General features: G+C 45.9%; 1 protein-coding gene across 1 annotated transcript in view; it reads right to left on the reverse strand.

Moving 5' to 3' along the window:
• Window positions 1–581: 581 nt before the first annotated feature.
• xylt2 (xylosyltransferase II) overlaps window positions 582–16,066 on the reverse strand; it is a 182,446-nt gene continuing 166,961 nt past the window's right edge. The window contains exon 11 of the mRNA XM_072483241.1: window positions 582–2,856. Coding sequence (XP_072339342.1) covers window positions 2,534–2,856 — 323 coding nt within the window. The 3' untranslated portion in view covers window positions 582–2,533. The remainder of the gene's footprint in view (window positions 2,857–16,066) is intronic.

Below are 16,066 nucleotides of genomic sequence, written 5' to 3' on the forward strand. Positions count from 1 at the left end.
TACTGATGCAGCATAAGCAAGCTGAAGACGGCAGTCCAGATCCAGAAGCTGAGAATAATTTGGTTTTGACTGTTTCCGTTGCTTGAATATAACACTGGTGGGCCTGCTCCATCCCAGACTAAGTTGAACAAGTGCTGCAGATATATGCCATTTAGCCCATGGAACACAGGCTGGTGCTGTGCTGCTGTCAGCTGGGAATCAGTCCAGCTCCTTGATGGAGGGGACTGAAATTCCTTGTGAGGAAGAAAGAATCTGAAGGACATTGTGACTCAGTGATCACTAAAATCTGAGTGGACTGCTGAGCCAATTCGTAAGGTCTGCCTTGGTCGTAACTGTCATTTAATTTGCAATTTATAGTTTATATTCAATGATTTACTTGTTAATTCATATTCAACTTGTAAATTCTGGAAGATAAGAGAATAGGATGGATCGAATTTAGTGTTTTCTTTGTTGATACTTGTATAGTAAAATACTCTTTAGTTTTTAAATCGTGGAACCTTGTAGCTTCATTCTTTTAGCAAATAACTGGGACTTCCCAATTTCATCTACTTCTCAAAGAAAGTTACTGATTTCTACAGAGATCATAGCAGTGTGTATTTTATTTTTGAAAAAATATGAATTCTAATTTCTCTGTGGGTTTTGAGGGGTAAGGTAAATAAGCAGGATACTGACCTTGACAGCTGAATCAGGGAAGGTGTTTCATTGCATGTTACACTGTGGTAATATGGTCACAAAGCGAAGTAACTATACACTATATACATAACATTTTCTATATTACAGAAACTATACAATGTTCCATTAGATACTGTCCTCATTAAAACAGGTTGGCTAGGTAGTCATGGGTAATAAATTCAGATGGAAGGACTTTTCAATTAATTAGATCTTTCAATGCCAGACTTCGAATCTCTTGGTTTTATAGGTGGAATGGGGGAGCAAGGTCAGCCAGGATGCTGCATTAATACAGGACGCACTATCACATCATCTGTTTCTCAAATGAAAACTATATTTTGTGCCAACTATTCCATAGTGAAAAATATTTGTAAAATGTCTTTCTTTACTGGGGGGCAACACACCTCACCCTCTGATTACAGAAATATACGTCATAAGAGGCGCATTATGCGCTTGATGGCTCCTTTAAGAAGCTATGCAATTTGTCTCACTCCACTTTTCCCTGAAGTCCCACAAATATTTCCTTTTAAAGTATTTATCCAACTTGCATTTGGAAGTTACTGGGGAATCTGGCTCCACCATCTGTCTAAGAGTGCATTTCAGACCTTAACTCACTGAGTAAAGAAACTCCAATCATTGCCAACCCTATTTTTTCATTATTACCTTAAATCTGTGCGTCACAAATTGGTCATTCTTTAACAGCCAAGCCAGTGGGGGTTGACAGTCAATTCAACCACAGAAAATCATGTGATGAATCCAATCCTGTCCTTCCCAGTACAGGTCACTGGTCCATGATTGTGAGCTGTACCGAGCCTCACTACTGCCCCAGCTAACCAGACATTAGTCTGAAATTACTTAGCTTTTTGGAACCATTGCTCACTATTTTTATATTATCCTCTGTTTGCTTATTTCTATTTAGTGAGTCTTAAAAGTGACTGGATTTCAATTGTAATAAAAATGGATATTAAGCTCTTTGTGACATCATGTGGAAGTGATTGGGCCAATTTGAAACAAGATTTGTCCACGTTTGTTCATTCAGCACTACACCGGCAATCTCAGTCAGGTTGGCTTGTAGAAAGTGGAAAACAATCATACACCTACACTAAAATGCACACTTCTGTGTTTGGGGTTGAATTTTATTGTCAGGACACTGTAGAGGGAGCTTTACTCTGTCTAACCTGTGCTGTATCTGCCTTGGACATATTTAATGCAGACACTGGATGCTTTAAATGGAAAGTGCTCAATTCTTCCGTATTGATATCATTTTGCTTGATGAGCAAAAACTGAAGGTAACATTTTTCAACAATGTCTTTATAAAGAGTTCTGAAGTTGGGGCTATCTTAATATGTTTAACATCTCAATTGGTTGTTCTCTTCCTCTAAGGAATGTAGTGATGGCTTTCAAATTATCGGATCATTTCATTTCATTCCACCCAGCAACGGTTTGCTCAAATTGAACTACAAACTAGCCCCTAGAAAAAGTGTGGAGAAACAAAGATTCCAGAGGCATTTGGGTGAAACTGGGAATGTTGAGGCTCACCCTCCACAGTTCAATTGATGGGCATTCAACCGGGGACCACTGTTTGATTCCATTCACAGCCAACATGCGCCAAGGACAGACACCTCAGTTCAACTCCTGCCAAAGATCCAATCACTGCATTGGGCCGACCTTTTGATGCAGGGTATCTGTAGTCCATTGTTTCCCCTTCCTCTTAAACTCTATGCGTTGTATTTTTAACACATTGCTGTAATTCTTCTGTCTACAAGTGACAGGACACTGGATCAATATGCCAGTTCACTGGTAGTTTTATTTCAGCTGGGTTGACTTCTGTGCACTGCCCTCCCCCCAACCCCCATCTCCTGTGCTACCTCAGGCGACCGTCACCTTTGACTGATCCAAGTTCAGATTTGGGGTCATCTGATAGAGAACTCCAGGCGGTCTTGTGACAGGGTGGCAGTAATGGGCATGGTGAAGGTTCGACTGCACAGGTGTTGGTCGCTGACCAGAACTTGCTCACGCTCTCGTATACCCATGATTCCAGAGGATTTCCGACTAGCTGAGCGTTATTTACAGCATCCTTCACAGCAACATCTGGTGGAGGAAGGTTCAGAATCCCACTTAGGTGCTGGAAGCTCTGGTCCATATACTCATTGTTTGGTGGACCAGCGTGTAACCACTGGTCTTGTCCTGTATCACAGAAAGGAGAAAAAAACGTTTATTTTTTATTGGTTGACTGAGAATTGCAGCTTCAAGACACATGAACAATGGTGATCTTTCTTCACCCTTCTCTTGACAGGACAGTTCCTAAGTGGGATAATTGAGCCAGTAATCCTGGCTTGCACTCTAGTACTGAGTGTGCTGCACTGTTAGAACTGCCATCTTTTGAATGAAATGTTCATCTGAGGCCTCATATGCCTCTCAGGTGGACGCAAAAGATCCCATGGCACTATTTTATGAACAGCAGGTCATAATGCCCTGGTCAATATTTATCCCTCAATCACTCATGGAAAAAGGATCAGAAATGGAACTACTTTGGGCGGCACAGTGGTGTAGTGGTTGGCACTGCTGCCTCACGGTGCTGCGGACCTGGGTTCGATCCCGGCCCTGGGTCACAGTCTGTGTCGAGTTCGCACATTCTCCCTGGGACTGCATGGGTTTCACCCCCACAACCCAAAGATGTGCACGGTAGATGGATTGGCCATGCTAAATTGCCCTTAATTGGAAAAAAAGAATTGGGTACTCTAAATTTAAAAAAAATGGAACTGCTTTGTCGCTAGTTCAGGGGTCTAATCCTCAAACCCTCCTCACAAAGCAAGCTAAACTGGGCAGTCCTAATCTGGGTGGCGCATTATTACGCAGAGCTTTCCAGAGTAATGGTGGCGGGTTCTGCAAGCCAGTTGGAACCCAGCAATCCAGCTCTGCCTATGTGCTGTGAAGCATGGAGATTCCCTCAGAGTTTCCACCAATCAGCTCAGCATCTTGGCCATCAGAGCAACACCGGGATTGACAGACTGACCAGATACCCTTTATAACACAAAGCTACCTTTACTCACAAGCAAATCATACAGCACTGTATGAGGCCATTTGACCCAACGTGACTCTTTAACTAATAAACCCCACTCTCCTTTCCTTTTCCTCATAACTCTGCAAAGGTCTCCATTTCAAGTATATATCCAAATCTCTTTATGAAAGTCAGTGACAAATCTGCATCAGCAACCTTTCAAGCAATGCATTCCAGCTCACAACAATTAACTGTGTAAAAATACTCTCATCTCCCCTGATTCTTTTATTATCTTAAATATATGCCTTCTGATAATTGACCCACTTACCATTGGCAACACATTCAACAACAATTTATAGTGTCGTTAATGTCAACAAAAGTCCCAATGTGCTAAGGGGCTGGTTTAGCACAGTGGGATAAACAGCAGGCCTGTAATGCAGAACAAGGCAGCAGCGCGGGTTCAATTCCCGTGCCGACTTCCCCGAACAGGCACTGGAATGTGGCGACTAGGGGCTTTTCACAGTAACTTCATTGAAGCCTACTTGCGACAATAAGCGATTATTAATGGGCCGGTTTAGCTCAGTGGGCTAGACAGCTCATTTGTAATGCTGAACAAGGCCAGCAGCGTGGGTTCAATTCCCGGACCAGCTTAGCCGAACAGGCGCCGGAATGTGGCGACTAGGGGCTTTTCACAGTAACTTCATTGAAGCCTACTTGTGCCAATAAGCGATTATTATTAGAAGCATTATAAAGCAAAATCCTATACCAGCCCAGATAAGGCAATTTGTAAGAAAATGTTCAAAAGCTTGGTCAAAGAGGCAGCTTTCAAGGGGAGTCTTAAAAGAGGAAAGCAAGGTAGGGAGGCAGTGATGTGTAAGTTGGGAATTTCAGAGCTTAGAGCCTCGACAGCTGATGGCACGGTCTGCCGCAGTGCAGTGATTAAAATCGGGTTGCTCAGGAACTGAGATAGAGGCTCACAGATATTTCAAAGGATTGAGGGCCAGATGATGTGACAGAGGAGAGGCGAGGCAATGGAGTGATTTGAAAACAAGAATGAGAATTTTAAAATCAAGATGTTGTGTGATCAGGAGCTCATTTAGGTCAGCGAGCACAGGTGGATAGGTAAACTGGAGTTAATACAAATTAGGGCACAGGTATCAGAGTTTAGATGATCTCAAGTTTGCCGTTATGTGAGAAACCAGCCAGGAATGTAATGGAATGGTCACGATTGTGTCATTTGAGAGTACCCGTTAAGAAATGGGTGTTTAAGAAATGTAACTTTAAGAAATGGAGCTGCTCATGTTACTGGAGTGATGTCAGAGTGTGGGTGGAGCTGAGCTCCACTTCTGTTTTTTAGTTTCAGTTTGAGAAAAGCTTGGGTGTGTCTGTGAGCTGCACTGCTGTTGATCTCTGCTATCCAAAAACTATCTATGGATCATTTGGTGAATTCAGAAGAAGTATAAATGTTTTCAGTCTTGAATGTAAACCCTAATGTGCTCCTGTTTGGAGGTTTGTTAAGTCTTTTGGATGTTAAAAGAACAGCATACAGATTACTTAGTGTTGTATTCTTTGGGGGGGGGTGTATTTGATTTACTGGTTGCTAAAATGTTCACTGTTTGTTTTAGAAAGGTTAACTTGAGTTCATAGAATAAACATTGTTTTGTTTTAAAAAAACACTGGTCCATTTTCTGCTATACCATACCTGTAGAGTGAGCCGTGTGCTCCCCATACCACAATCTATTAAAGTTGTGGGTCAGGTGAACTCCATGATACACTTTGGGATTCTCTAAGCCCTGACCCATAACAATTGGGGGCTCGTCCGGGATAAAAGTCTATCTATTGGATTGGCTTAGTAAACTTAAAGATAGTGAGGGGTGAGCATATTGTGGTTGCTTTTCAGGTGTGGTATTTTAGTTTAAGTGGGGAGTGTGTTGTGGACAATGGCTCTTTCAGAGGCTCAGAAGCTTTTGGGGGTGGAGACTGTCACACGCAGTACCTTACGGGCAGAGACTAAAAGCAGACCGTTAGATTTGGCAAAAACATTGCAGTTAACATTACCTGACAAAATGCGAGAAGATGAGGTAATTATGGTGGTGGTTAAGCATTTAAAGTTGCCTGAGATACAGTTTGATTCATTGGAAATGGCAAAAATTCAGTTGCAAATTAAACAAATGGAACATGAGAAATAATTAAAGCAGCTTGAATACGAAAGAGAGAGAGGAAAAAGAAAGAGAGAGAGAGGAAAAAGAAAAGGAGAAGAAAGGAGAAAAGAAGAGAAAGGGAGATACAGATCAGGGAAAAAGATAGAGAGAGAGTTTGAACTTCAGAAAATGGCCATGAAACATGACAGTCAGTTAAAATTGGCAGACATAAAGGGAAACGTACAGTTGGATGATAGTGATGAGGATAGTGAGAAAGAGCATCAAAGTCGAAGGCTTGGTGGGGATCTATTTAAATATGTCCAAGCATTGCCAAGGTTTGATGAGAAGGAAGTGGAAGCCTTTTTCATTTCATTTGAGAAGGTAGCTAAACAAATGAAATGGCTACAGGACATGTGGGTATTACTGATTCAAACAAAGCTGGTAGGTAGAGCTAGTGAAGTGTTTGCGGCACTACCAGAGGAGGTATCTGGGACGTATGAGGTGAAAAAATCCATCTTAGGTGCATATGAACTAGTGAGATAATAAGGAGAGTGTACCTCAGATTAAAAAAGAAATCCAGGAGGGTGGAAAAGAAATGAAAAGTTTCAAATGTTTTCACTGTAATAAACTAGGCCATGTAAAGTCACAGTGTTGGTGGTTGAAGAAAAGCACTGGGAAGGCTGATGTGGTAAAACAGGGTAAGACAGTAGGGTTTGTTAAAAGTGGTAAAGGAAAGTCAAAGTGAAGCGAAGGAGGTGCAAACGATTGTACAACCTGTTCAAGAAGTAATTGTTCAGAAGGTGCCGGATGCCTTTAAAGAATTTACTTGTGTGGGTAAAGTTTACTCATGTGTATCAGGAGAAGCAGGTAAAGAAGTCACAATTTTAAGAGATACGGAAGCTAGTCAATCTTTAATGGTAAGAGATGAGGAGTTATGTAGGTTGGGAAGAATGTTGCCAGAAAAGGTGGTAATATGTGGAATTCAAGGTGAGAGGAGTAGTGTTCTATTATATAAGGTAAGGTTGGAAAGTCCAGTGAAGAGTGAAGTGGTAGTAGGAGTAATAGAAAAACTATCTTGTCCAGGAACACAGTTTATCTTGGGTAATGATATAGCTGGATCGCAAGTGGGAGTGATGCCTACTGTGGTTGATAAGCCAGTGGAAAATCAGACAACTGAAGTCTTGAAGGATGAATATCCTGGGATTTTTCCGGATTGTGTAGTAACAAGGTCGCAAAGTCACAGGTTAAGACAAGAGGAGAAATCAAAGAGTGAAGATGAAATTGAAGTGCAATTATCAGAAACGATTTTTGATCAGATGGTTGAAAATAAACAAGAACAGGTGGAGGATGAGGCGGATATTTTTAGTTCAGGAAAATTGGCGGAGTTACAACAAAAAGATATAAAAATGAAACGGATGTATCAGAAAGCATACACGGAAGAGGAATCTGCCTGTATACCAGAGTGTTATTACCGTAAAAGTGATGACTTGATGAGAAAATGGGAGACCTTTACATATGCAGGTGGATGAAAAGTGGGCAGAAGTTCATCAAGTAGTATTGCCGGTAGGGTATAGAAAGGAGGTGTTGCGAGTTGCACATGAGGTACCAGTGGGAGGTCATTTGGGGATAAGGAAGACTCAAGCTAAAATCCAGAAACATTTTTATTGGCCTGGACTACATAAAGATGTACTTAAATTTTGTCAATCATGTCACACATGTCAAGTGATAGGGTAACCTCAAGCAGTGATAAAACCAGCGCCCTTAATACCCATTCCAGCATTTGAGGAACCTTTTACAAGGGTCCTAATTGATTGCGTAGGACCGCTTCCTAAAACAAAAAGTGGGAATCAACATCTTTTGACTATAATGGATATGTCTACTAGGTTTCCAGAGGCCATTCCAATACGTAATATTGCAGCTAAAAAGATTGTGGAGGAGTTACTTAAATTCTTTACGAGATATGGACTACCCACAGAAATACAATCGGATCAAGGATCAAATTTTACCTCGAGGTTATTCAAAGAAATAATGGATAGCTTAGGAATAAAACAATTTAAATCAACTGCGTACCATCGCAGGGAGCGTTAGAAAGGTGGCATCAGACATTAAAAACAATGTTGAGGGCATATTGTCAAGATTATCCAGAGGATTGGGATAAAGAACAAAGAACAAAGAAATGTACAGCACAGGAACAGGCCCTTCGGCCCTCCAAGCCCGTGCCGACCATACTGCCCGACTAAACTACAATCTTCTACACTTCCTGGGTCCGTATCCTTCTATTCCCATCCTATTCATATATTTGTCAAGATGCCCCTTAAATGTCCCTATCGTCCCTGCTTCCACTACCTCCTCCGGTAGTGAGTTCCAGGCACCCACTACCCTCTGCGTAAAAAACTTGCCTCGTACATCTACTCTAAACTTTGCCCCTCTCACCTTAAACCTATGCCCCCTAGTAATTGACCCCTCTACCCTGGGGAAAAGCCTCTGACTATCCACTCTGTCTATGCCCCTCATAATTTTGTATACCTCTATCAGGTCGCCCCTCAACCTCCTTCGTTCCAGTGAGAACAAACCGAGTTTATTCAATCGCTCCTCATAGCTTATGCCCTCCATACCAGGCAACATTCTGGTAAATCTCTTCTGCACCCTCTCTAAAGCCTCCACATCCTTCTGGTAGTGTGGCGACCAGAATTGAACACTATACTCCAAATGTGGCCTAACTAAGGTTCTATACAGCTGCAACATGACTTGCCAATTCTTATACTCAATGCCCCGGCCAATGAAGGCAAGCATGCCGTATGCCTTCTTGACTACCTTCTCCACCTGTGTAGCCCCTTTCAGTGATCTGTGGACCTGTACTCCTAGATCTCTTTGACTTTCAATACCCTTGAGGGTTCTACCATTCACTGTATATTCCCTACCTGCATTAGCCCTTCCAAAATGCATTACATCACATTTGTCCAGGTTAAACTCCATCTGCCATCTCTCCGCCCAAGTCTGCAGACAATCTAAATCCTGCTGTATCCTCAGACAGTCCTCATCGCTATCCGCAATTCCACCAACCTTTGTGTCGTCTGCAAACTTACTAATCAGACCAGTTACATTTTCCTCCAAATCATTTATATATACTACAAAGAGCAAAGGTCCCAGCACTGATCCCTGTGGAACACCACTGGTCACAGCCCTCCAATTAGAAAAGCATCCCTCCATTGCTACCCTCTGCCTTCTATGGCCTAGCCAGTTCTGTATCCACCTTGCCAGTTCACCCCTGATCCCGTGTGACTTCACCTTTTGTACTAGTCTACCATGAGGGACCTTATCAAAGGCCTTACTGAAGTCCATATAGACAACATCTACTGCCCTACCTGCATCAATCATCTTAGTGACCTCCTCGAAAAACTCTATCAAGTTAGTGAGACACGACCTCCCCTTCACAAAACCGTGCTGCCTCTCACTAATACGTCCATTTGCTTCCAAATGGGAGTAGATCCTGTCTCGAAGAATTCTCTCCAGTAATTTCCCTACCACTGAAGTAAGGCTCACCGGCCTGTAGTTCCCGGGATTATCCCTGCCACCCTTCTTAAACAGAGGAACAACATTGGCTATTCTCCAGTCCTCCGGGACATCCCCTGAAGACAGCGAGGATCCAAAGATTTCTGTCAAGGGATAAAGGAATTCCATTCGTACTGTTTGCAATTAGGGATGCACTGAATGACTCAACCACATTTAGTCCTTTTGAACTAATTTTTGGTCATGAGGTAAGGGTCCACTTAAATTGATTAAGGAAAAATTGGTGGGTGAGATATCGGAAATTACATTATTGGATTACGTGCCAAATTTTAGGGAACGATTAAATAGAGCAGGTGAATTGGCTAGACAACATTTGAAAGTTGCACAAAATGTGATGAAACGGGTAGTGGACAAGAAATCCAAAGTTCGTAGTTTTGCCAGTGGAGATAAAGTTTTAGTGTTGTTACCAGTGGTAGGTGAACCTTTACAAGCTAGGGTTTTGTGGACTGTATCAGATTGAAAGGAAATTAAGTGAGGTGAATTATGTGGCAAAAACATCAGATAGAAGGAAGAATCACCAAGTGTGTCATGCAAATATGCTTAATAGGTACTTTGAAAGGGAAGGAGAGAAAAAGGAGGAGGTTTTAATGATTCTAAATCAAAGTGACAAACCAAATCCAGATGACTGGATTTGACATACCTCAAATTAAATTGGAAAATTAGGATGTTCTTAAAAATTGGGATAAATTGTTGTTACCTTCCAGAGGAAAAACAAACTGACCTGAAAGAGTTATTGATATCACATGGGCAAGTTTGTGGAGATAAATTGGGAAGTACTAAAATGGCTAGACATGACATAGATGTGGGAAATGCTGTTCCAATCAAACAACATCCATATCGACATAACCCTTTAAAATTGGCATAGGTTAACAAAGAGATTGAGAGTATGCTTAAAAATGGCATAATTGAAGTGGGTTGCAGCCAATGGAGCTCACCCATAGTGATGGTGCCTAAACCAGACGGTACCCAACGGTTGTGTGTGGACTTTCGAAAGGTTAATGCAGTTACAAGAACTGACTCTTATCCTATCCCACGTTTGGAGGATTGCATTGAAAAAGTGGGACAATCAGCTTTTATTTCCAAATTGGATTTACTTAAAAAGGTTATTGGCAGGTACCTTTATCCAAAAGGGCAAAGGAGATTGCAGCTTTTGTGACTCCAGGTGGTATATACCAATTCAAAGCTACGCCATTTGGCATGGAAAACGCACCAGCCACATTTCAACGGTTAACTAACAAAGTTGTTTCAGGATTACCCAGTTGTGCGGTATACATCGACGATCTGGTAATTTTCAGCCAGACATGGACAGAACATTTGAAACATCTGATGGAGTTATTCGATCGACTTCTGGAGGCGGGTTTGGTGATAAACCTAGCCAAAAGTGAATTTGGAAAAGCCAGAATCACTTTCCGTGAGGAGTTTTCGATACCCTCGAGACAAAGGGAAATAATGGGATTTCTTGGCACGAGTGGATTTGATCGAACATTTGTGCAAACGTTTTGTGGCGTTGATTGCTCCACTTATGGACTTGCTTAAGAAACGTCGAACATTTCAATGGACAGCGGAGTTTCAACAGGCATTTGACTGCCTGAAAACTGTGATAACCAATGCTCCTGTGTTGGAGAATTGCAAGGGACTCTGTGGTCAGATTGAACTAAGTTATCTGACTTTAAAAAGAAATGCTGAGGCGTAGAGCAATGGACAGATTGTGCAGAAACCTTCTTGTTCAAAGAGACTGTTAATTGAGAAGGATTTCAGTTGGAGGAAGAACAAAAATGGACTATATTATTATACCTGTTTGCGTGTTGTTTTTTGAAACGAAAAGTATATTTACTGTGTGCATTTCTTAAAGAAGGGGTTATGGCTCGTCGGCGGGGAGGGGGGTGGGTAGCCCCCTGATCCGTCTGATAACCTGGAACGTAAGGGGACTGAACGGGCCGGTCAAGCGGGCCCGGGTGTTCGCACACTTGAAGGGGCTGAAGGCGGATGTGGTCATGCTCCAGGAGACACAGCTGAAGGTGGCAGACCAGGTAAGATTGAGGAAGGGGTGGGTAGGTCAGGTGTTTCATTCGGGGCTGGATGCCAAAAATTGGGGGGGGGGGGGGGGTGGCAATCTTGGTGGGAAAGAGGGTGTCGGTTGAGGCGTCGAGCATTGTGACAGACAATGGCGGCAGGTACGTGATGGTAAGTGGTAAGCTGCAAGGGGAAAGGGTGGTGCTGGCCAACGTGTATGCCCCGAACTGGGACGATGCGGGTTTTATGCGCCGCATGTTGGGTCGGATCCCGGACTTGGAAGTGGGGGGCCTGATAATGGGGCAGGGACTTTAACACGGTGTTTGATCCGGCACTGGACCGCTCCAGGTCTAGGACGGGTAGGAGGCCGGCAGCGGCTAAAGTGCTGAGGGGGTTTATGGACCAATGGTAGGGGTGGACCCTTGGAGATTTGCAAGGCCGGGGGCGAGGGAATTTTCATTCTTCTCGCACGTTCATAAGGCCTATTCCCGGATCGACTTTTTTGTTATGAGCAGGGCGCTGATAGCGAGAGTAGAGGATACCGAGTATTCGGCAACAGCCATTTCGGATCACGCCACGCATTGGGTAGACCTAGAGCTGGGACAGCAGAGGGACCAGCGCCCGTTGTGGCGCTCGGAGGTGGGGCTGTTGGCGGACGTGGTGGTGGGCGAGCGGGTCCGAGGAAGCATAGAGAGATACCTGGAGGCCAACGATAACGGGGAGGTCCGAGTGGGGATGGTCTGGGAGACGCTGAAGGCGGTGGTTAGGGGAGAGCTGATTTCCATTAGGGCCCACAAGGAGAGGAGCGGGCAAAGGGAGAGGGAGAGGCTGGTGGGAGAGATGGTGAGGGTAGACAGGAGGTACGTGGAAGTGCCGGAGGAGGGACTGTTGAGGGAGAGGCGTAGCCTCCAGGCCGAATTCGACCTGTTGACCACCAGGAAGGCGGAGGCGCAGTGGAGGAAGGCCCAGGTGACGATTTATGAATATGGGGAAAAGGCAAGTCGGATGCTGGCGCATCAGCTTCGGAAGCGGGACGCAGCTAGGGAGATCGGGGGAGTTAAGGACAGGAGAGGAAGTGTGGTGCGGAGTGGGGTTGGCACCAATGGGGTCTTCAGGGACTTTTATGAGGAACTGTATCGGTCCGAGCCCCCACTGGAGAGGGGAGGGATGGGCCGCTTTCTGGACCAATTGAGGTTCCCGAAGGTGGAAAAGGGACTGGTGATGGGATTAGGGGCCCCGATTGTGCTGGAGGAGCTGGCCAAAGGGATAGAGAGCATGCAGGCGGGGAAGGCACCGGGGCCAGAAGGTTTCCCGGTCGTATTCTACAACAAATATGTGGACCTGTTGGGCCCGTTGCTGGTTAGGACCTTCAATGAGGCAAGGGGGGGGGGGGGGGGCCTTGCCCCCGACGATGTCCCGGGCACTGATCTCCTTGATCCTGAAGCGGGACAAGGATCCTCTGCAGTGTGGGTCTTACAGGCCGATTGTGTTGTTAAATGTAGATGCCAAGGTGCTGGCGAAGGTCTTAGCCACGAGAATTGAGGATTGGGTGCCGCAGGTTGTCCACGAAGACCAGACGGGGTTTGTGAAGGGGAGGCAGTTGAACGCGAATGTGCGGAGGCTCCTGAACGTTATGATGCCGGCGAGGGAGGGGGAGGCGGAGATAGTGGCGGCGATGGACGCTGAGAAGGCCTTCGATAGGGTAGAGTGGGGGTACTTGTGGGAGGTGCTGAAGAGGTTCGGGTTTGGGGAGGGGTTTGTCAGGTGGGTTAGACTGTTGTACGAGGTCCCGGTGGCGAGTGTGGCCACGAATAAGAGGACCGAGTACTTTCGGTTGCATCGAGGGACGAGGCAGGGGTGTCCCCTGTCCCCCCTGCTCTTCGCACTGGCGATTGAACCCCTGGCTATGGCACTGAGTGAGTCGAGGAACTGGAAGGGGTTGGTGCGGGGTGGGGAGGAGCATAGGGTGTCGCTCTATGCAGACGACTTGCTGCTATATGTGGTGGACCCGGTGGGGGGAATGCCGGAGGTAATGAGGATCCTCAGGGAGTTCGGGGATTTCTCAGGGTACAAGCTCAACATGGGGAAGAGCAAGTTGTTCGTGGTTCACCCGGGGGACCAGGAGAGGGGGATTGACGAGCTCCCACTAAAAAGTGTGGAGAGGAGCTTCAGGTATTTGGGGTTCCAGGTGGCCAGGAGCTGGGGGGCCCTGCATAGACTTAATTTCACGAGGTTGGCGGAGAAAATGGAGGCGTTTAAGAGGTGGGACGCGTTGCCGCTGTCCCTGGCGGGTAGGGTGCAGTCAGTCAAATGACGGTGCTCCCAAGGTTTTTGTTCCTGTTCCAGTGCCTCCCTATTCTTATCCCGAAGGCCTTCTTTAGGCGGGTCAACGGGAGCATAACGGGGCTTGTGTGGGCGCGAGGGACTCCGAGGGTGAGAAGGGTGTTCCTGGAGCGGAGTAGGGATGGGGGGGGGAGCTGGCGCTGCCCAACCTCTGTGGGTACTACTGGGCCGCCAATGCGGCGATAGTGCGCAAGTGGGTGATGGGGGGGGAGGGGGCTGCATGGAAGAGGCTGGAGACGGCGCCCTGTGAGGGTACGAGTCTGGAGGCGCTGGCAACGGCGCCGCTGCCGCTCCGTCCAATGAGGTATACCACGAGCCCGGTGGTGGCGGCTACCTTCAAAATCTGGAGGCAATGGAGGCGGCACAGGGGGGAAGTGGGGGCCTCGGTGTGGACCCCGATACAGGGGAACCAGCGGTTTGTCCCAGGGAAAATAGAGGGGGTTTTCGGGGTGGCACAGGGCAGGGATAAGAAGGTTGGGGGACCAGTTTGTGGATGGGAAGTTCGCGAGCCTGGGTGAGCTGGAGGAGAAGTACGGGCTCCCCCCGGGGAACACCTTTAGGTATCTATAGGTAAGAGCGTTTGCCAGGCGGCAAGTGGTGGAATTCCCGCTGCTGCTGCCATGCACAGTACAGGACAGGGTGCGTTCGGGGGTGTGGGTTGGAGAGGGGAAGATCTCGGCAACATACCAGGTGATGCAGGAGGAGGAGGCGGCCTTGGTGGAAGAGCTGAAAGGTAAGTGGGAGGAGGAGTTGGGGGAGGAGATCGAGGAGGGGACGTGGGCAGATGCCCTTGAGAGGGTGAACTCTTCTTCTTCGTGCGCGAGGCTCAGCCTCATACAGTTTAAGGTGCTGCACAGGGCACACATGACCGGGACAAGGATGAGCCCTTTTTTTTGGGGTGAGGACAGGTGTGTTAGGTGCTCAGGGAGCCCAGCAAACCACACCCATATGTTCTGGGCATGCCCAGCGCTGGAGGAATTTTGGAAGGGCGTAGCGAGGACGGTGTCGAGGGTGGTAGAATCCAGGGTCAAACCGGGCTGGAGCTCGCAATATTTGGGGTTGCAGGGGAGCCAGGAGTGCAGGAGGCGATAGAGGCCGGTATTCTGGAGGGGGGGGGGGGGGGGGGGGTCTATTTTATTTTTGCTTGTTGACACTGGGGGATCTGAGGGGGTGTATATATTTACTCTGTGTTAATTTGGGGTATTAATTTATTATTTATGTATAGGGGGAGGGGGGTACGGGGTTGTTTTGTTTGGTTTTGTACTTAATTTTACTGGGTTCCTTTTACATTTTGTTGTTAATATTTTGTGAATATCAACAACAATTGTGTTCATTAACAGAGGGATTGAATTTAAGAGCCGTGAGGTGATGATGCAGCTGTACAAAACTTTGGTCAGGCCACATTTGGAGTATTGTGTACAGTTCTGGTCGCCTCATTTTAGGAAGGATGTGGAAGCTTTGGAAAAGGTGCAAAGGAGATTTACCAGGATGTTGCCTGGAATGGAGAGTAGGTCTTACGAGGAAAGGTTGAGGGTGCTAGGCCTTTTCTCATTAGAACGGAGAAGGATGAGGGGCGACTTGATAGAGGTTTATAAGATGATCAGGGGAACAGATAGACAGTCAGAGACTTTTTCCCCGGGTGGAACAAACCATTACAAGGGGACATAAATTTAAGGTGAATGGTGGAAGATATAGGGGGGAATGTCAGAGGTAGGTTCTTTACCCAGAGAGTAGTGGGGGCATGGAATGCACTGCCTGTGGAAGTAGTTGAGTCGGAAACATTAGGGACCTTCAAGCAACTATTAGATAGGTACATGGATTACGGTAAAATGATATAGTGTAGATTTATGTGTTCTTAAGGGCAGCACGGTAGCATTGTGGATAGCACAATTGCTTCACAGCTCCAGGGTCCCAGGTTCGATTCCGGCTTGGGTCACTGTCTGTTCCTCCCACAGTCCAAAGAAGTCCAAAGATGTGCAGGTTAGGTGGATTGGCCATGATAAATTGCCCTTAGTGTCCAAAATTGCCCTTAGTGTTGGGTGGAGGTGTTGACTTTGGGTAGGGTGCTCTTTCCAAGAGCCGGTGCAGACTCAATGGGCCAAATGGCCTCCTTCTGCACTGTAAATTCAATGATAATCTAAGTTATCATTGACAAAGGTTCGGCACAACATCGTGGGCCGAAGGGCCTGTTCTGTGCTGTATCTTTCTATGTTCTATTATTACTAAAAGTTATTTTCAAAAAAAAGTTACAAAGTCAATATGTAGAGCGGACAGTGCAAACCCCCAATCCATCTCATGCTTTCTCATAAAACCAATTCAAATTCAAATT

Source organism: Scyliorhinus torazame, chromosome 18, assembly GCF_047496885.1.
Source record: "Scyliorhinus torazame isolate Kashiwa2021f chromosome 18, sScyTor2.1, whole genome shotgun sequence".
NCBI lineage: Eukaryota > Metazoa > Chordata > Chondrichthyes > Carcharhiniformes > Scyliorhinidae > Scyliorhinus > Scyliorhinus torazame.